The sequence below is a fragment of the Diadema antillarum genome, unplaced genomic scaffold, assembly GCF_040938485.1.
Source record: "Diadema antillarum isolate AM-2024a unplaced genomic scaffold, OU_Dant_1.0 seq00000377_RagTag, whole genome shotgun sequence".
Lineage (NCBI taxonomy): Eukaryota > Metazoa > Echinodermata > Echinoidea > Diadematoida > Diadematidae > Diadema > Diadema antillarum.
Window position 1 is genome coordinate 690,892 of NW_027271376.1, and position 22,787 is coordinate 713,678.

Here is a 22,787-nt window from a genome sequence, read left to right on the forward strand (position 1 = left end):
TTATGTTTTGCTTCACTCGGTAGGAAAAAAAAACCCTCAGCAACTAAGGTTTCTCATACGAAGTAATTAAAACTCCATGAGTATAGTTGACGTCACCAGTGTTTTCCACTATGCTTCATCGATAATTCACATCAGCTGCAAATAGTTACTTTTCTGCTTTCATCTCTCTTGATCATAAGGAAACCCATATTGACAACGCTACAAAGTGTTCATATATGGCAGAAGACCTTGTGAAGACGTCGAAGCACGTGAAGTTTCATGAGTTTGATTCATATCGTTGAGGACAGACACACTATCAATAGAACTGATTTGCCAGAGGCAATAACAAACTCTAGGCTTATACTGCCAATATATTATGCTTGGAAAAACAACATTGGGAAAAACAACGAGAAATATATCGTTTTGCTATCAAAATGCCGTGATATTACAAAGCAGCTGTGTCTGTAAAGTGTTTGTGTGAAAGCGTATAGCGCTTGTTTGTTTAATTCTATTTTCTTCGACATAATTTCATAGTATTAATTTAAATTTCTTTTCATTGATATCACATGAAACAACAATAGAAAGATTACAATGTAGATGATTCGAAGACAGAAAATAAATGTGTACATTGATTGTGTTGACAAAAATTCATATTGTGTTACCAACTTTGCAACTTTTTTGTGTTTAGTTGTCTTGTTGTTGTTGTTTCTTTTGGTTTGTCTTTTCGGCTTCGCATTGAATCCAGTAGTATTTTCTTTTTTCGCACGAAGGTCGAATATATCGCGAACGGGAGAATATAGAAATAAAACCACCGCTTTCATGTAGAAGTAGCTTCATTGATTTTATTCATGATTCACGTGATTTACACAAGACATACATCCTTCTGGACTTTATACATACTAGATACAGCTTTTCCAAACGACACATCCACTGAAATACACACAGGTCTAGCTGAGAAGAAGCACTACCATCGTTTTGATGAGTACGCCATATTCATCTTTTCAACGCTGTCAGAGCAATCGTATCAAGAATGGAACGATTACCAGGGACTGAGTTGTTGAAGTAAAATGCCATACATGTTGATGATTACAATACGATTTCATACACACTAACATCTTATGATTATAATCACCTCGATTTGAATACAAGGAGAAGTGATGAACAATCAACATATATTCGTATCGATATAAATTAAATCGTTGTATGTAACGATGTTTACAAGAGCTGTACCGACTAATCTTCCGACAGTTATAGATTTGAACCAAAGCATCAATCTCTAGTTGAATTAATATTTTCTTCTCATTCCAACGCTATTGATGCCTATATCTCAAATACCAGCATCTTTTTACAGAGATATGTTGAAGTCAGTAGCTCCTAATTGCAAACTATGAAGAGGGGATCTGAAAATTGGGTATGAAAACAAAGATTTGGTATATAGGCAAACACTACATCACCGCATTAAACGCGACATAAACAGGAGAGTAAGTTCTTCTCTATTGGATTTGTTGTTTTCATGGCGGGGTGTGGGTTGTTCCTTTTTTTTTCGGGGGGGGGGGAGGGATTAAATTGTTAGTATGACATCCCATCACAACGGCATTCTCAGGTATACAGATTGCAACCTCCCCAGCACATGTTGTAAGTAACAAACAGATTCACAAATCGTCTTTCTCTAATTGTCGTCATTGTTGTTGCTGTGTCATGTCTGAGTCCTTGAGCATTAAATGCCCCATAAATAACGTTCACTTTGTACAAAAAAAGAAAGAAATCTGTACACAAAGCACAACGGCCTCTGCACACATACAAAAATATCTTATTTACAGTCTGTTCGATTGTCTACACGCATTCTTGAACGACGTGGAATACACATGTCATACACAACTTACTATACAGTTTAGTTCAGGTCTGATAATACTAAGAGCAGCTGACAGACACTTCGAAGAACAATGATCAAAGTGATTGCCATTTTTTTTTTGAATAATTTTCTTTATTTCGGTTAGTGAGAGAGTGCACTATGGTCATAAAAGAGTTGACTGAGATATCTATCACGGTTAGGCGTTTCACAAGTCAAAGTGTGTGATGGCTCCTTGGTTTGACTAGGTAAGAACCACAAGTAACACCAAATGTCGCAGAACTGCATAAGTCACACCACGGAAAAAGTAGTTTCCATCACTGTCTATTGAGATTAACTAGCCTCGTCATTTCATCATGTTGAAGGCCACAATTTTCTCAGGGTATTACACCGATGCTGTATAGTTCTCTAGTGTATACCCCTGAAGAAAACTCTTTGAACTCATTGAAATGTTCTACACGACTTGGATCACAGCTAAAAAGAAGAAGAAGCAAAAATAAAAATAAAATAGGAAAAAAGAGAAAGAAAGGGAGAAAGAAGTAAGATCTCGGTCCCATCTCTGAAAGAGCATGATGAGTATTTAGAATTATAGTATCGGGGATGATCTCCGCTAAGATCAATAGAAGATCCTACCTTAATCTTCATGATCTCCCCTTAGCCGCAGATTAAACCCATAGAGGATTAACAATATCTTGGTTATAGTCCTTGGATGGAGCTTATTTGGGATTAGTAATTCTGCTAATCCAGGTAAAACCAATCCATAAGCATATTTCAAAGTCCAGTACTTACAGGCCGTACAAAAAAAAAAAAAGTTGCTGCAGAGTAATACATAAATCAAATAGTCAACTCGAAGTGTCTTGCAGCATGGCTAGCAAAATGATACGCCAAGACAGATAGTCCGGTCACTTACACACACGCTAAAAAGAAGTAATTTCACAGGCTTATTTACACATATTGCACTTAAACGTGTACAACTAAGAAAAGCGTTTTTTTTTTTCTTTTTTGGTTCTTCTTCAAACTAACGCTTCTAAACATCTAATCAACAGAGTGAGCTTGCTCTGATACGCAACATGAGTTTCATTCAGCTTAAAATGCTTAAGTTATAGATGCCAAGATACTAGGATTCGCCGCTGGGTCTGTCCTCTGATTTAATTAGAGTGATTGAAATAAAACAAAAACAAAACCAAAAAAGCGTCAGTTTAGTTTTAAAGGTTGTTTTTTTTTTTAATAATAATCTTGATTTAATCCTTGTAAATTAGGTTATGGTGAAAAGGCCCTGTGAAATAAGATGCCGATGGTCTTCGCTTTTGTGTTTATCCTGAGGTATATAATGGAGACATGGCAGGCGATCGGCTAAGGGAAAGGGGACTGGATCGCGCGCTGGTCGAGCGTGAGTCGTCATCATGGTCGTCGTAGTCCGACTCTTCTCCGGAGAATTCCGACGACCGCCGAACAAAGGAGTTCTTGATTTCAGAGTCGCTCGGCCCTTGCCGAAGCCTGCTGTTGTGGTTAGGGTTGATGTTGTTATTGCTGCTGCTGCCAGAATATTTCTCCAAAGTCGGTTTGGACAGTGTTGATACTGATGATGATCTCTCCTCGGCCTTGGATCTCGGGTCGGATTTGCTCGACGCCTCGGCCGCTCGCTTGGCGGCCTCTTGCTGTTCCCGCTTCTGTTTTCTCCACTTGGCGCGTCGGTTTTTGAACCAAACCTGATACAGGAAGAGAAAGAAGGATAGCATGAAAGAAAAAAAATCACGATGAATTGATGTGAAAAAACATAAATCACAAGAAGATATGAAAGCAATAATCTCTCTTTCTACAAAATTATTAATATGAAGAGACATTGTATCTGGATTTTTTTTTCCAGTGTTATTCTTGGAGAAATAAAAGATCTGGAGAACGAGACATTCTGACTCGAACGCAATTATGGACGAAAAGACAGACAACTTCAAATTGAATGTTTGCAGAAAGCCAATGAATCGGATCTAAACAAAATAAAATGGGCATGAAATTGTCATACATAAGAATACACCAAAATGGTATATCCACATTTTCAAGTACGCCTATAATAGGAGAAAAAATTAAAAGAAAACAAGAGATAAACCGTGTGCACAATGGGCTGTAAACCACGATTTCTCCCCGAAGTGGGGATTATTAATGATGTATACTCTATAGAATCTAAAAGCCCTTATCTTGACGTGTTGGAGATTGACGGTGTAAATGTGAAGTGTGGTATCTGACAAGACAAGACATTATTCTTAATCTTAGAAGTATAAGCGCATAGAGATTGATGAGAAAACACTGTAACGTGTCGACATGCAATATCTCCATGACCTCTCCACAATCCATCAAAGTGTTCAAAATCCTCATGAAAAAAAGAAAAAAAAAAGGAACTCGACTTAAATTGCCATGAGACCAGCTTCCGCAACGTGCGCGTGAGTAAAAAAAATGCACGATTTCCCCAAATCTATGAATGTTCTGCATCATAAGTAATGTATACATGTAATGTCGTCTACTTAAGGAAATCACGAATTTCGTAAATAAATCAACTTCAGGAGGGATAAACGCGTTTTCATAGACTGTCAGCATAATATTTTTCATGAAAGTATTATGATCTGGTTGTCACTCGCTGCAATAAACGTATTATTCTCACTACCCAACTCGACATCTGTGTTCTAACGCCAAATTGTTCTATGTTATTTCACCTTACACACACACACACACACACACACACACACACACACACACACACAAACAAGTACAAGTACCCAAAAAAAATTCAAAAGATACGCAATTAGCCATAAAGTTTCATTTGGTTAGTGATTCCGCGTCCTTGCCAGTGCTTGCAACATTGTGTGGCCCGGTCCTGCTCTCAAGTAAACAATGTAGAACATTATTGTAGAATGAAGCAGCAAGTTATCTCAAGAAGATTTTTTTTTCTTGAGTGAAAATTGCTCTGGCCTGATTCTGGTCCAGCGGTCTGGCGCGCATGGTGTTCCCGAAGAGCTCGGGGGAGTGTCACCATGAATGACAAGCTGCAGGAGTAAATTGGCAAAAGCCACGACAAAGGTGGTCATAATTGGGGTAATTTGTATCACGGTCTGTAATCCATCCTCATTTGACTATTTGGTCACAAATTCACCTCGTTAGTCACATTCTACTCTTGCCCAATCTGAGCTGATAATTACATCCATGATTTGAGTCTGATACCAACCACTCGGGCAGGTACTTCAAGCAAAAGCCATTGCCCTTGGTATACCCTCCATCAAAACCAAGTCACGGACCGTCACACGTTGGTTTTTATGCACTCCCGCACCGTGCGCCAAAATAGGACAACGTGAGTATTCGTGAGTGTGTCAGAAGATGCGACGACTCATCAGCGGTAGATGAGCCTTAGATGGGAAATGAAAAGATGTTGTCTGGCCCCTCATGAGGAGGGAAAATGACATCAATATGTTGTCTTTTGCAATGGGGGATCATCTAGACTATCACGTGACACCTCGTGGTTTCTACAGGTGTTTCTTTGAACATAGAGGATTATATGTCACTGCTATGGCTTGTATCTTGATAAGCGAAATGAATCGGTTATTTTGTTTTCTGGATTACTGTTTCATGGGCGAATTAAAAGAAAGAAGTCCATTTGAGTTAGTTTACTAGGCAAGGAGGGATAGCCCGAATTATTGATAGGGATTAAAATATTGATTTAGGAGAGATAACGGGTAGATTTTATACAAACTGTAGGTCGCTAACATAAATTATTATACATTGATTAATAATGCACAGAAGTACAAACCCCGATCATCAGTGATTGGTAAACATGTGAAATTTATTGCCATTAATCCCCCGAAATGGCATTTAAAATCAAATAAAAACAAACTTTGAGTAGAATCATAATCCTTGTTTGATCACCCTATCCTGATCACATGTAATTCGACAGACTACAACTGGACATATACGTGACGCGACCTTATAGTGGAGTAGAAGAATGGTATACTCCCAAAACGACACTTGAGGGAATGAAAATACAAAACAAAGACATTTCGTTTGAAAATGCGACTGCCACGCGATGTACGTCGTTACTGGGGCATCACTTATCCGTCGGGGAAGCGGACGGAGAGAACTCCAAATTTTCGCCCGGCAAAGCAACAATTAAGGGCCAAGACAATGCGACCACTGACAATGAAGTCGCGTCTGAAATCATCTTTGTTCAGAGATCGCGGGCTGTATACAGCACCTGCATGCAAGATCAATTCACTACCCCCTCCCCACCCCCTCAACACCACCCCATCAATATGATCACATCGGAAACTCCGTTATCAAACAGGTCAAACGTCAGAGCTGCCTTTGTAAAAGTGACTTTGAAATAATGTTCCTTTGAGGGGCCGGGTGCTGCGATATAAGGCGTATCGATACGAAATATTAATATGATAAATCGATAAGTCAATATAGTACTGCTTCTGATAGAATTGTATCGCTCGTTCATAAGTTATCGCAAGTGAGCAAGTTTGAAACATTTGTTTCCATCTCTTGTATGTAATGAGGCAAAGAGAATGCACTAAGAACATTTTCACAATTAAGTGAAGAGGAAAAAAGTTGTTCTCAAGCATCACATGTTTTTACTGAAAGTTGCGTGATTGACCCACACTCAAAAATTTGTTACTATACGTTATCCTTTTTGTCAATTGAATCAAAACGAAAATCTTATATTCTTTGCATATGTGCAATTAAGAATCAAATTTGCAATGCACCCACATTTCTTTCTGTGTTTCACTTTCATGTTTGTTTACCTCTGTGTTTTCTCTGTCTCTTCCGAGGGACCTATTTTATACAAGCTTATAAGCTTTTCAGTAGGTTTCTCCCACTATAATTAGTAAGATTTGATTAATAGTATAAACAACTTAATTTCTGATTAGAACACAGAATTATAATGTGGATATTTGACGTGATAACTTTAGGATTGTAGCTATTAGATTTTATGTGCTTATTTCAAAACTGGTATGTGTAACTGACTTATTTAAAACTGTATTAGGTGTATATACATTATGTACATGTCATTGCAATGTTCATATTGCCATTATGTTGTGAATTAAATGGTATTGTGTTCATTTTGTGTCACGTTTGTAAGGGAAAGTGGAAATATAATTATGTTTATGTGAATTTCAATGTCAATTGCTATGTTTTCTGAGAAGGGGCTGCAGTTGCAATATAGTCGACGAAAGCATGATTTTTGTGATATTTTGTACAAACGAATACCCATTAAATTGCATCCTCATGTCCTTTAATATGCATATGAGGTTGCGACAAAATTAAGTGTTTTGTGAAACTTGAACATTAAGTTGACTTGCATTAAAGTGTGCCATCAATCTCTTCTTTTTTTTAACGTGACGATTCTTAACATTGGTGAATGCTTAATTTATGACCACAGCGTATATCCAAAGTTGCAATAGTCCACTAGTTATATCAAGTTCAGTGGAATTATCTTCCTTGACACATTACTTCAAACACCAACAATCTGGCGGATTCAAATAAAATCCATGGGGGAAAAGAGTATGTGCGGATTTGGTTTAGAAGACTAGTTATCAGAGTATATAGTAAACAAATAACTTGTTCCGTAGATTGCCATTTCCGAGATCATCAGTATCAACAAGCATTAACAGATATTGCATATTCAGCCAGGGGTATGTCAGCCTTTATCCGTGAATTTGCCCATGCGGCTAGGCTATATGGTTTTTCGGCAGAGTCAGTGATTAATATTGATACCCATAAATTCAACACGCACATATCCGCGACTTTTCTAGCTGCCTTTGTACCCGAAGGAAACCACACTCGTACTTTTCATCCTCTTAAATGAATAGTCGGGTTTTTTCTCTCTCTCTTTTCCCTATCTCATTCTCCCTCTCTTGCATCATATTTTGCCCGTAAGCATATTTTTTTTTTCTTCAAAGTTGATACGAAGTGAAACTTGCGAGCATTAACCTGAAATCGCGGTTCTTATGATAAATCCCTGGATTAGAAGATGGTGTGTGATCTGGAGGTGTGCTTAGAATTTACGGATCATCCCCGCCGCGTTTGTCTGTCTCCCCTATAGCGAGCAGCGAGCTTTGGGTCACGAAAGATTTACATCTTGAAAATTTTTTCTTTCGTTATTTTTTTCAGTTATTACCAGAAGGAAGGGATACAGAGGCTACATCTCTGTTTCTGTGATGGCAAGATCGTGGAGAGAGGGAAACAACGCTCTCTAATGAAGAGAAGAAGGGGCGGGGGGGGGGGGGATAACAGGAAGAAGAAGACTTGAGTTGTGACCTATAGCCACACAAAGTGTCTTGATGGACCCGACCCGCACCGATCATCACCGTTTTTAATAGAAAGTCTCAACACTGATTGAAAAGAAGGAAGTATCTTTGAGGTAGTATTTGACTATTAGTGTAAATCTGAGTAGAACGTCGAGTACATAGTCAAATGATAGTAGTCTATGTATAATGGGTACACCGTCGTATATAGAATTGGAATAGTGGCCAAGGATCTAAATTTTTTTCTTTAGCTGGAGATTATCACAAAGATTTCGTATGTTCTTAAACAAGATTGAGCGTATTTACTGCAGGAAGTTACGGCATTAGCGTTAGATATTAATCGCAATATCTGTATTGTTATGAATATCATTCCTATCCATTTTGTTATGGTCTTATTATCATTATCATTATTATTATTACTATTTTTAACATTATTATCATCATCATTATTACAATTATTATCATTAATCGGGTTTTATTAAAACTACTATTAAAAGTGAAGGTGTAAAGGGACACAGCCACTTTCGCAAAATATGATTGTATTAAAATAATGCACAGTATATATAGTAGAACGTTAAATCATCGAAGCCCATGCACGCCCTGTAATCAACTGCAGGATTGAATGCCCTTAGACCACTTCATGCTATTTTAGGCGATGTTCTGCTTTTTTTAATGAGCAGATAACAGTGATTGGTATCATTGGCTTCCTTACTGACCTCGACCCGTTCCTCCTTGAGATCGACTTTGATTGCGAGCTCCTCGCGGAGCATGACATCGGGATAGTGTGTCTTCTCAAAGGTTGCCTCCAGCTGCTCGAGCTGCTCCTCGGTGAAGATGGTCCGGTGGCGTCTCTTCCGTTTTTGGTTCCTAGCCAGGAGGTCCATGTGGGGGTACGCCGTGTAGGCGTGATAGGCCGCTGCAGTCGGGGAACGAATGACAGGGGAAAAAAGAAAGTGCAATGAACGTCATTGCCTTGTGACTGTATACGCCAAAGAGGTACCCTCAGAACTTTTTTTTTTTTTTGTCATTTGTACATATTCAAAATCCTACTTTTTATGGATTGTACACGCACCTGGAAACGGAACATACTATTTTGCAGTGAACGAGAATTTGTGGCCTAGTTAGTTGGAATAAATATAGGAATGATGATTGAGATTATTATGATGAAATAACTATGACGGTTATGGTGATCACTGTTGATGTAATTATTATCATGTTCATAAATATTATTATCATTACTGTACTAGCATTATGATTTATAACTATATTTGACGTCTTACAAACATCATGTGTATTTAAATGTTGACAGGATAAATTGATTAACATGGCTTTACAACAAAGTAATGTGGAAAAACACTACCATGATATTTCACATTTTTGAGTGATGAAACGCATTTGTAATGAACTTGTTGATAATCTGAAGAGTAAAAACTAAGGTGTTCCTGGTTCCTTCATTGTTATCCATCATCTCAGTCTTGGCCAACGTCTACGCACACTCGGCAGAGACAGTGGGAATGGACGAGAATAGGTATTAAGGTTTGGCGTTGTTATCTTATCTGGTTACAACTCCTTCAGCTTTTATCCCCCACCTCGTACGCCAACGGTCCCGATAGCCTAGGACCGCAGTTTCCCTCACTGCAATTGATCAATGTCTGCGTGAAAGAGGAGGAGGTGTGGAGATAATAGCAGCCATGCGGCATTTTGCGGAATCTCGCAATCTCTCTCAAAGTATATTGGCATGTACTATGCATCTCGCAAGCTATTGAGCTCCAATACTTCCTTTCTCATTCCCCATGTAATAATGGTTTGAGGTTTTAAAAGATTACGTTTGTTAAGATGGGTGAAAAAGCAAGCGAAACGGTAATAGTAAAAAGTCGATTTGCTTACAAGTATGCGTGTCCAATACGAAGGAATATTTCTCGGCAGACTTAGGGAACAATTATTGAGGCTGCTAAAACGAGGGGTAATCGCGTAACACTCTCTCCTCGGCTTTGTGCAGGCATCCGTCTTCTATAGCTCGTGATCTTGTAATCCTCTTGCAGAAACAGCTAATTCTTAAACGGCCCTTTATCACCAGATACAGGAAAATCTTGGATTTGATGACTAAATCTGATTAGGACCAGTCAAAATCCGACAAATCTTTATTTCTTCCATCCGATTTTGCACACAATAATTCACCTGTAAGACATATATCCACGGGAAACAGCTCGGCATCAATTCCAATTTTTTTCAGGTTAACAGATGGAGCGAAATGTTGTTGGTTGATGGAGAAAATATTGTTAGTTTTAAAAAAAGGTCACACATAGGCATTCTATATTTCGTTTTGAAGAACATGTATGAGCCATTTCTTTTGTAAATCAATAGACACCGTCCTTAATTGTTATGTGAAAATAAGCTTTGGTTTCGTGTAATTGATTAATTTGTCACGAAAGAACACATACCAGGCATCAACGAGATTGATTAAAAAAAAAACTGGTCAAACTTACTCGTTAACTGATATAATAATTGTAGTAGGAGAAAATAGATAAAGAAAGAGGGGAAGCTCAAACACCCACCCCTTCAAAACAACAATAACAACAACAAAGCAAAATAGTAGGAGAAATCTAGGTAAGAAAAAAAAACCACTTATTCATACTCGTGGTACTAGAAGTTTCAATCACTTTGGGCTTATAATGAAGTCTCCCCTCCCTCTCCCATTAATTGATATATAACAAAATTATGAACAAAAATGTTAATGAATAGATTTTAAGAAAATTGTTAAAAAATAAATAAAAAATGCACTTGCGGCAATTTCCTAATACACCAAATATTGTGTTGAGCCTGTGCAGTACACTCAACCTGATGTAAATGAAGTGTTTGGTTTGGGGGGGTTTTTTTCCTGGGGGGGGGGGGGGGGATCGAGGGGTACAGAAATGTTCCAGCCTATACCTTTACCAACCTTTTCGAGAGGACATTGGCCTCTCCGACTACGGAAGAAGAGGGGAGATCTAAAAATTTTAGTACCATTCATGCCATTTTAAACCCCTCTTTCTTTTACACTTAAAACACGCATTATCCAATTGCCTTCGCTGTCACTGAAAATGAACCATTAAGGGTAAAATAATGTCGTATTGATTGGGCTGGATTTTGTGGTGCAGGATTCAATTTGACCGCTTCTCACCTGCAGCCGACCAACAATGACACCCTTTTGACGCTCCATCATTGATCCTTTCTTGAGCCCTTTTACTTGTTTTTTGTGTTGATGGGTTAAGATGTCGGAACAGAAGGCGTGATAACGACCCTCTTCTTAATAGATCAACGCACAGTGGAAATTGGCCACACCGTAGCTTTTCTTTCTCCCGAGAAATGAGCCCTTTCATGAGTCTGGGATCAAGAGTCAACAATATCTTTAACCACCAGCGTTGAGGTTGGGTCGAGCTCCTAAATTTTTCTCTTGAGGTTCAATGTACAGCCGCGTCACCTTTTCCTTTACGTTTATACTCGCAAGGAGTGAAAAGCGGGAATTGAGATTTCATTGTAATTCTCGATCCGAAATAAACAAGCATTGAGAAAACAATGCAATCTTCCTTCTTTTATCTCTGTCTCTTTTCACTCTCTTTCCCTCTTTTATATCTGTCTACCTCTAATTTTCTCTCTATCTCACCTTTCACCTACCCAACTGTTCGAGAGTTTCAAACACGACGGGTCATCAGAGTGCGAAATAAGAGAGGAAAAAGACATAAAAAGAGATGTAATCCAATCATTAGTTTACGTGGCTTGTTTCATCCCATAGGAATCGTCTTTTGTTGAAAAACTGATGGAACCGGTGTGGCTCTTCATCATTCCGATATATTTGGAAGTTAAACCTTAGAAATTAGACATAATTATAAGTTTGGAGATGTACTGGAATATATGAATATTCGTTTCTTCTAAGACACAGAGACAAGCAATGAAAAGGATCTGATCAACGACAAGTTGCAATTTCATGATTTTGAATAAGTTGCATTACCCAACACCATGGCGCGGTTTAGACGAACCTATAAGACAAGCTTTTCGAAACCATGATATTTCAGCGCGTATAACAAAACGACTAACCGTTACTCAGGAATTGAACGGAACGGGCCACATAATCTGCAAATTCACGATTTTTCTGACGAAGACAGGGCAGTGCATCCAAGTATATGGAACTTTCCCATTTCTCACTAGCTTCTATTTTTGTGATGTATGAGAAATAAGTGATATTCCTGTCCTGTTATATGGGCATTCTCGGGACATACCAGCAAATCAAAGGCCAAAAGTTTTCTCCTTCCATTTCGCTTTCCTTTCCACTTAGGTATAGTTCTTTTCATTTTCGATTATTTTCCTGTTGGAGAGCCTATGGATTGTTCATAAATTGTAGAAAGTGTATAATGCAAGCGGTTGAGGACTTAATTTCTTTTCTTCTAAACTCGAGTTGCTCTTGAGTTTGTAGTGAACACGTAGTGTTCAGTTTACTATTGTTATTTACTCTAAAGAAAACCGATAACTTTATGGATGTTGATGTATTATGATGTGCTGAAAAGTGATGATTTATATAGAACATAAAAGGCAACGAATTTTCACAATTTATGTCTATGTTTGAAACAGTATGACAGCTTTCAAGTGTGTGTGTGTGTGTGTGTGTTGTGTTAGAGAGATGGGTGGGGTGAGAGAAAGGCCATAATTTCAATATCTCAAGCGACTGTATGGATTCGTTGGGACAAATTGGTTATCTCTCTATATGAATATGATTATAAAACATGCAGGGTGTGAAAACGACCCTCACTTCTGGCAGATCACTGTTTATTGGCATCGTACGCCATAAGAATTTTTTTGCAGTGAGATTCAAATCCATCATTTATCATATCAAGATGGGAAGATATCCGTAAGTTCGTTGTCAGTGGTTTGTCCGGGGAGAAAAATAAATCAGCTCTCAATTTGCATTGAGATATAACCGAAATCAATCATGGATTTAAAGTGTTCACTTAATGAACAAAGTTAAACGGCTGCCTTTTGCGAACTTATCCATTGCACAATTTGGATGAGTTTCATTCGATGTATATATATTTAGATATATCACAACAACAATTAAACTACTACTTAACAAATATCTATACTCCAGTCATGCGAGCACTGACAAATCAATGTTGTTGTCTCGGTGGATAGGAAAATATTCTTAAAGATGACACGTGGAGGAAGAGTAATGCTGGGCATTGTTGTCAGGATGAGTGTAAGAAAAGACAAAAATTATGAAGGACAATCTAGCCATTTGCCAATTCAGGCGCTTTTTGGATCGAACATTAGAGAGATTCAAAGATACATGAACTGTTGTCAAGTACTGACAATAGTTCCATTACGTCAGTTCTTTTGGTGTTAGAAAGGAGGGGCTGATTACATGACGTTGCAAAATTATTCTTATTCTTTTTTTATTTCGATCGATGACAGTCAAAACATAGAAAGTGTGTCATCTTATTTTAGTATGAAAGGTAGACTCTTAGTATTTGAGGGGGCAAAAATTACGGCTGTGCTTCTTCCGAAGTTGTTATTCAATCATGGCGTCTTTGTTTGATGCTGTGAAAAAATTGCATAAGTCACCTTCGTATAACAAGATGTCTACCATCAACTTAGCTTTTCTTGAAACCGTACTCAACAAAACCCAAACAAAAATCAGTACAAGTACACCTATAGATTCCTCCATACCAAGAAAGAAGAAAAAAAAAGAATCTAGTACAGATCACGGTACAATTTAGACTCTTGTTGCTCTGCCTCGTTCTCTCGTGGAGACAAAGTGACAATTCGCTCATCAACGAGGCAAGACACCATCTTGAATTCGACTTGCATGGTTTCTGTGCAACATGAAGCATATAGCTGGAAGTATCTCACTAGCTTTCTTTGTTTTATTTCTTTTGTTCAAGAAGGAAGCCGTGCTCATGGACAATTCCTCGGAGTGTGATGAAGTTTGATGAGCATCTCTGGATTCATAAATAGCACATCAGCAGCTATCAATCGATTCCATGAGAAAGTACGAGAAGGGATGAAAGAACAGTGACATGGAGGAAGAAGATGACGAAGATGTGGGAGAAGAAAAATTTTAACAAAAATAGAGGAAGAAGAGGAGCAAGAGAAGATGGAAAAGCGGTGATAGCAAAGACGGTGACAAATAAGGAGAAAGGGAAAGTGAACAAAACGGAGAAGAAGAAACAAGGAAGACGTAGAATCAGTGCAGCCTACCTCAATGCGGCTAAAATTGACCACAAGAAAAAAATAGATAACACGTCTCAATTTCTTATCACCAAAAGGAATATCAGAGAATTAATATGATATTAGACATAATTCACCAGGCATAAATATTTTTTGTTGAGAGCCACTTTATAGAGTCTCATCAGATGTAATGCACGTGTCGGTTGAAGAAGATATGAGCAACGACATCTCTATCCTTTGCAATCGCCGGGTCTGTCGGCGAGGGGTTTCTATCTTTAAAAAAATCTTGGCAGTTGCATCTACTCGAAGTATTCAAGCTATAAGGAAAACGAACTTTACCCCAGGCATGACAAATAAAGGCTGCTTTCTTTTCCGAATAGTCGCAATTGATAGAGGACTATACGTGAAATGTAATGTTAAGAAATTACACGGTAGTTCCTAGGCTTCTCTTCACTTTATGTCAGCAACTTACACCTACAGACATGTACACCGAAAACATTGGCGTTACCACTGAAAAGTTCCCTGAATGGTGCCAAATCTGCAGTTCTTCCTTTTGTTTTAAGATTCCGCAAACCCGCCTACGTTTTCCGCGTTCTTCATTATTGACAAGATCGTACAGGGAAATACTCCCCTATAGGTACCCGACTGTCTTTTCCGCATCGTAACTACGTACCAGAAGGAGCCTACCAACCTTACGTCGCTGGATGAAGAAATCATGTCAATGTATATGTGGATCAGCACGTGTTAAGTCATTGATGTACATGTACATGTATAATGTTTGTGGGGTTTTTTTTTCGATGGAACATAACTCGTTTTCTTACTCTAACATGTCTAAACATAATGTTCCATACTCTAGACATTTATGTTCCAAATAACGAAATCCGAAATTTGCGAGAACAATGTGTAGTTGAAATTTGATAACACGACTTTCTGTAATATCTATTCAAAGGAGTGATAGTGACGAATCTATGAATTAATGTGACTCTGTGATAATGAATAAAGATATAGGCGATCTAGCTGGAGCGGCACTCACCCAAGTGGTACTCGGGATGCAGAAGCGGAAAGTGAGGGTGTGGAGCCAGCGGAAGGTACGGGGCGTGCCGAGGCGGCAGTGCCGGGTACGGCCTCGGAGCGAGAATGTTTTCAATGGTAAATGAAGGCGCCGTCATTCCCGTCATGGCGCAGCCGGTGTAAGCGTTGTAATAGGCGGCAACCGCAGGCGAAATGGCAGACGAGGAAAAGGGCAACACGGAAGGTGTGGTCGAGGCTGGCGATGACGGCGAGGACAAGGAAGGAGGCGATGGTTGGGGACGTGGTGGCGGAGCTGGCACGCCGGCCGACAGGAGGGCTGCGGTGTTCATAGGGCTGCGATCGCGGGGCAAACTCGGCAGAGTACAGTCCATCACCGCTACCATGCGAATTCACATGTAATCACGATCGCTCACTGTGAGCAGTGCTTAAAACAATCACACCTACAATGCCAAGCATTAAACGATGAAGAAGAACAAATTAATCGAGTTGTGAATTTGAGGTGACTCGATGGAGGGGATGCCTTGCTGTCTTTGGTATAAGTGATGCTGAGGAGGAGTCTGAAGCTTCTGAGACCAGATGAAGCCGTGCGCGCGTGCTGTCCACCAGCCGAGTTACATGTAACTTTTATTCATCTTATGCGACTCTCCTGGTCTTGCCCACCCCTTAGCTTTTGATCCCTCATCAGCTCGCTGGGCATAGGTAGCTATTCGCGGCTTCAGAGCATTTCGTCAAGGCGTAAGCCGTTCTATTGTGCGTTCTGTCACTCCACTGGATGTTTTTACATAACGGCTCGGTCCATTGTCGCTCGCCACCCTCTTAGCTTAAATGGCTGAGTAATGAAATTAAGCCACCCTTACTTGTCACTCTAGCTAAGAGTTTAATGAAAAGTAAGAGAAAAGAAGCTAATCATGAGCATTCTATGTCCACAGAGAGTGTATAATTACCAGTCAAGATTTATCGCATCAGTTTTGAATGGAGAAGACGGAGTGTTCTATATCCGCCTAGTTTGACTCGATGATCACCGCGGTTTATCGCCATTTTCATCAAATTACACTGTCTGTAGATCATCAAAGTAAATGTCTCTATCCAGCCCAATTCAAGAATAAAGGGGTGTCTGACAAATGCATTCCACCTGCATATTAACTCGATAGCTCGATGCGCCCAGACACAAGCAGGTGTTTTGTGCTATAGGTCTACCATTTTCACTATTTTATCAAAGATAGACCTGTCAATCACAGCATTAATTCTTGATAGCTAGACTGCGTAAATTATATGAATTTTTTTTTCGATGAGTTCTTCCCATCAAACTAATCATCGAAAGATTTACACGTTCTCATTTAGTTACCTTTACATTTCAAATTCAATATGATTAATATCACATTTATCTTTTTGGTTATTGAAACGATATTAATCTTGTTTTGCGTTATATTGTATATCCTAGTTAACCATGTTCAACAGATGAAAATTAGGAAAGTTTCCAATTACGGTTTTAGCATTGCCCAATAAATTGAAAAATGTGTATAAAGTGGGAGGGGGTGGGGGTGGTTAATGCCAGCAATCCGATGACACATACGTAGGGTTGACAAAACTTCTCTTGGGATATTTGAAGTTATTTCATACCTGTACAATGATTGAGCTTTCGCACTACTCATTGTGTTAATGAATTCAATCACCAAGCAACTGAACCATTTAGTTGATGACGAGGTAGGTACACGTAGATGATTATAATACTGCAGTTCTGGTTCTAGGCTGTTAGTAAGTACGTGATTATTGCTGGTCGTATTTAGTAAAGACAAATAAACAAAGTACTCTACTTTTAAACCATTTTAGGATCTGTTTGGAGTGCGTGGTAGCAGTAGCCCAAGAGTAGAAATCCTCTATATTCACATCCAAGACTGCTAAGTAGTGACTCAGTCCCATTGTGATACAGAGAAAAAGGTACACCGATGGGCCACCCGGCCGTTCCTTAGTTCAAAGTGGTATAACACTTCCTTTCTTCACACTGTTACTTTTGTTCTTCAAAACATCTTTTCTCCCTCTCTTTTTCTTTAAGCAATGGTGCTCGGGGTGTATGCCTTGGAGCTTATACAATTAGTGACGGAGATTGCTTTGTACCTGAAATGAGCAGCAAATATCTACCTCGAGCAAAACAACGCTACGAAAGAAAATGACTAGTTAGGATTACAAACTAATGCAAGAGTGGTAAAGCAATGATTTTGCTCAACACTTTTTTCCCACGTGTCTTTCACATTTCTTGCTGGGAAACTTAATCGATCACAAAGCTTTAAATCCACTTCCTGGATACTTAGGATTTTATCCTAAATCATGTATTGCAATGTTCCCCTTAATTTGGTGCTGAAAGCAACGTTGTCAACATATAAAAGTGTCCAATTAAGGCATAAGGGCTCTTCCATCTCTTCCACTTTTCTTCAAATTAACAAATAATACCACCGCTTTATATACTTTTAGACACGCACTTCTTATCAAAATAAGCATTCTTTCTATTCAACGTGCTGTCATTCTTGCGTACTTCCCTTGCCATTGATAGTTTGTCTGTATCAAGAACTAATCCTCCTATTTATGCTTTTTCTTTTCTTGAGATTGAAGGTCGATGGTTTCCTATTTTTTCTGTTCTTGAAGTTTGCTGACAGAAACAGGAGTATCCGGTTTGTATGTGGACCTATTATAATGGTTGGCAGTGCGTTTTTAATAACGTTTCTTAAAAAAGGAAACCACTCCAAAAGTTTATCAATTTTGTAAGGAAGTGAAAAAAAATCCCAAAATCCCGAATAGTGCCAAAATGATCAAAATCGGATAAAAAATAAGGAAGTTATGACATTCTGAAATTTTATAACTTTTCGGAAAACTTTTTTTTTTTAACCAGTCGTTACGAATATTCAAATCAGCAAGTTGATGATGCCATGCGCTCTCAATGTCTTATTCATTTCATATGCAGAAATGACAAAAATCTCATATTTCAGTTATATAAATATGAAACTTGGCCTTAAAACCACCCAAAATAAAAAAAAAGAATAAAGATTTTTCTTCTGATATATTTTGGTATGGGAATATGATTTTACCTTTATCAACTAAAAAGAAAAAAATGCATATTTCATAATATTATGTTGCCTGAAAAAAAATTGTGAGGGCATGGCATCATCAACTCGCTTAATAGAATATCTATAAGGACTGGTCAAGAAATGTGTTCCGGAAAAAAAAAATGTGACATTTCAAAACGTTATTATGTTCCGTATTTCTTATCCGATTTTTTTTTTCATTTTTGAACAGTTTTTGTAGGGAATTTCTGTTTTCTTTCTTTTGTAGTTTATCTACTTTTGGGATGGATTTCCTCCTAAAGACTCTTTTTTGTGTGTGACTGTTGATTACAATTTCAACATGACACAACGTTTGCCTTGAATTTTATATTTACCCATTTATAGTTTTGTTGTTTTTTCGCAAAGTCAATTATCTATTCTTTCAATAATTATTGTTTTATGTGTGTCCTCGTTGGCCTGTGAACTTTTACATTTCTGACAGAAAATAGCAAAAACAGGAAGATAAACGTTACGTTAGGGGAGGGTCAGAAGTATTGTCATCAGCATCGCCATCATCTGTATTATATTGATAGTTGGACTTATCTTATTATTGAGGTAAAGATGTTAGATTGAATATGAATATGATATATTCAACAGTCAAATCGATGTATTGGTGGAATGAATATCAACAACTAATATTGGGCCCAACATATCTTCACGCATCCACAGTAACAATATGAGCCCGCGTCAGATTACACCTTTTAACTCACGTAATTTACCACTGCGCACTTTACTTTCTTTCTTTCCTGCTTTCCCTACTCTTCTTCCTTTTCGGTACAGAACAACTTTTAATGGCAAGTTAGCCACTTCTTTGTGGAGTTTTTGTCTCTTTTTTTTTAAGGCAGCCATCAGTTATCAAGCACCTGCTTGAGCTGACAGAATTCTGCATTTTTTTTTTTTTTTGGCTGTCTCTTTCTAAATTGGATTAATTGCATAATTGACTTCTTTGATTTCAATTCATATGTCGGAATATTTTGAAAATTATCGTAACATATACATTGCGTATTTATATTGATTTTTGTTCAAATATGTTTTATTATTCTGTATCGGATTTTCATAGAAAAATGCAGAAATGATATCAAACTGAACTGAACAGAACATGTTCAGAGATTATTGATGTTTTCCATTGTGTCATCAATCTTTGCTTCACTTTTACCTTTCACTTTCACAAAAGACGTGTATCATGTTTGGCTTTGGCCACAAACAGTCAGACAGATCAGAGTAGCTCCTTTCGTTATGCCAAATAAGTGCGATGTTCTCAGATTAAAGCACAGTTCACCCTTAGGACCCAACGTAATGTTTACATTCTATTAAGATCTTAATTTGTCCGGGTTTAAAGACACATTATATATGTGTATATATTGGTAATTTAGGCATATAATAATAATAATTATATATATATATATATATATATATATATATATATATATATATGTACATATTTGATATCGTTCAAATAAACGTGGGGAAAATTAAGTTAACTCAAAATATCAACAATATAGCTTTGGTAGCGCGTAAAAAAAAACGTTCATGTGTGATTTGAAACGTACACCAAACCGGACTAAAACAACAATAACTTACAACAACGCTGGTAAACAAAGACAAATTTCTCGTCTTCTTCATCTGGTGGAAGCGATTTAATATGTACGAAGTTCTTGGTCTTTGAAGATAATCTCGTCTTATTTAACAGCTTGGCGTGATTTGGCGGTATGCTGCAAAGGCCATTTACGTTTTCATCATTTTGCAATTATCACTCTAGAGTTAATCTCATTTCCATTAGCCGCGATCCTCGAGTGCGTTACCACGCACTTAAAGTAACTCTATCAGGTGGTCGCTTCGCTCCCCTGTTATTGTTGTTGTTGTTTAAGTTAGTGTAGTCATGGATAAAGTTTGAATTGTATTGTCTTCATTTCCTTTATTGATGTTTTATATGAAGAATCTGAGAGTGGTGTACTTTATTCAGGTATCTCAGATCACCCTTATTATTGCATCACGTATAAACTGAAATATTTTATTTCTTTTAATGCACACATAATCTTGTGCAAATCTTTCATCCTGTTCTAGTTACAACAATATAATGGTGTTCTTGCTTCGATTTTTCAAAATAATTACACTGATTTATTGCTTAAGTTGCATGCAACTGAAGTTTAATACAACACAGAGGACCCAATGTTTGGCACTTATTATCTATTGCTGCAAAGCAATGGTCACATTTGTCTACATTTAAGAGGAAATTTAAAGAAGAAATATTTGTTTCAAATCAGTTTAATTAGAAGATTATCTTTTTCATCCTTAGCTCAATCTGATTTTATTTCATATAAATAACAACAAAAAAAATACTGCAGGCATTTTGAGTGTGGATATGGGATAACAGAGACAGGAAAATCTTGTCGTTTATCGTAGAAATTTTCACCTTTATCATATTACCTTCATGTTATAGCTGCATGATGATCCCACTGTCAAGCTCTTTGAGCCTATTGGTCTTCCCTTATTTGTTGTCTTCAGACATTACTTTCATGTAATCTCGTTGGAAGTTACATTTATGTATAATATCTATTTATATCATAAATATATCTCTGTTTTTAATCTGTTGTAATCTTGAAATACTACCAATCAATCAATATAAGTAGGCCTGCATAACTATTCACAAATACACACTAATCTTATGTAAGCATGTATAGTACTCATACAACGACAATACATGTAAATGTATGATACACGTGAAATGTTGGACCGCCTGTCTATAGTGGCCAACTGTCTGAAAGGGCCATACTTTTCGTCTCCATTGGGCGGCTGTAAAAGACAGGTTTGATTATAGTTGTGTTTCTGATGAGCAAGTGGAGTGGCACCTGAACTTATTGTCTGACTGCTTTGCGCCTCTGTCCTTATAGGTCTTTCTTCGACTACATTTAAGATGTTTTAATTCTACTATAACTATAATCATTGTAATGTGCGAATAGAACCGGAAATTTGAAGTGAGTTGTTTAGAACAAATGCTAGACAAACAAACAAATCAAAATCAATTCTCCTCCTTTCCCACCTGATTCCATAAAACAGAAAACCGCTAAGATCTATCCAATGTAGGTTTGCCCGTCCAATTTCGAAAAACTATCATCCATATTCGTTTTATGTGTGTTCAAATTCGTATGTATGTAGTGATGGAGTAGGTCTGGTCAAACGATTTCAAGGTTAGTGCTTTTAGATTCGTTTTAGGCACACAAATTATAAAGTTCAAATACCGATGTAAGCATTTAATATCGTGTTTGGGCTTGAATTTCCAAAATTGTACATTTAATAGATTAGTGCGATAGGCAAGGTAATTTAAGCACCTCAAGGCACTTTTAAAGTCATTTTGAGTGATCGATTTTCACAACTGAGCATTCAATTTCATTATACACGTACATATTATTAGCAAGAGTGATTTTGTCCACTTAATCATTAAATGTGACTTGTACTAGTTTACATGATTATCATTGTTTTTAATCGGAACATCTTTCTTTCAATCACCATTTTCTTTCATTTCATTTCATTTCATTTCATTTTGAAACTATAAAAATAACGTCTTCTTTTCATTATGATTATCACATTGTTTTTGTGATCTTAAAATTATCCATCAGGAAGAAATCATAGGTAAGAAGATCGGAGGGGGGGGGGAAGAATGGCATTATGAATTAGAATCTCTCTGTGGAAAGAGGAGAATACGTTACGTAATGATTGTGACAGGGAACTCCCGGTGTAGCTTTCTTCTCACCACGCTCTGTTTGCGGAACAGATTGGCAAGCTATTCCCTGTAGGTCAACTGTAAGATGCTTTAAAGCTTATCTACACCACCTTCCATCATGATGGCTCTTTCTTGGCACCACTTTGTGTACCCAATTACTCATCCTTATACTGGGTTCGCAGTCATGGCACTTTCGCCTTCTTTTCTCTTTCATGAGATAATATCCAGCTAATTGCTACTGTTTCGCCGGATATTTGTTAACCGGTGTTGAGCTAATTTACTTCTTGGTTTCCTAAACCGAAATGAAGATGAAGGGAGCACATTGGCAAGAATAACTGGAGACCACTAAATGTGTATAAAAAACAAGAATGTTATTATGACAGCACACGTCGTGTTTCAACCATTGTTGTTTTACGGACGAAGAGAGTGAACTGTATAGAGATTCTCGAAACAACGCCCAGACAAATGAGTGATTTTGACTATTCTGCAGAGTCGATAGTTTATTGTCTAGAAAGTCACATGAAATTTTGTTGCTTTTCTAGTACATTGTCTCTTCCTTCGTTTGGAGAGGGCGGAAATTGTTTTCAACTTTCTGATTCGGTTGATCCATGTTCGTTCATTTG

General features: G+C 37.7%; 1 protein-coding gene across 1 annotated transcript; it reads right to left on the bottom strand.

The window, feature by feature from the left end:
* Window positions 1-3,141: 3,141 nt before the first annotated feature.
* LOC139731536 (uncharacterized) lies at window positions 3,142-15,719 on the bottom strand. The gene is made up of 3 exons (XM_071642419.1): window positions 15,350-15,719; window positions 8,835-9,034; window positions 3,142-3,537 (listed from the first exon to the last, which is right to left on the bottom strand). Exons 1-3 carry the CDS (start codon window positions 15,717-15,719, stop codon window positions 3,142-3,144), a joined length of 966 nt encoding a protein of 321 aa, XP_071498520.1.
* Window positions 15,720-22,787: the final 7,068 nt, after the last annotated feature.

Coding starts and splice junctions, on each gene's coding strand:
- LOC139731536 (XM_071642419.1), bottom strand. CDS start 15,719: ATGGACTGTACTCTGCCGAGTTTGCCCCGCGATCGCAGCCCTATGAAC. Junction 9,035..15,349: donor GCATCCCGAGTACCACTTGG/GTGAGTGCCGCT, acceptor CCCCGACTGCAG/CGGCCTATCACGCCTACACG. Junction 3,538..8,834: donor TCAAGGAGGAACGGGTCGAG/GTCAGTAAGGAA, acceptor TTCCTGTATCAG/GTTTGGTTCAAAAACCGACG.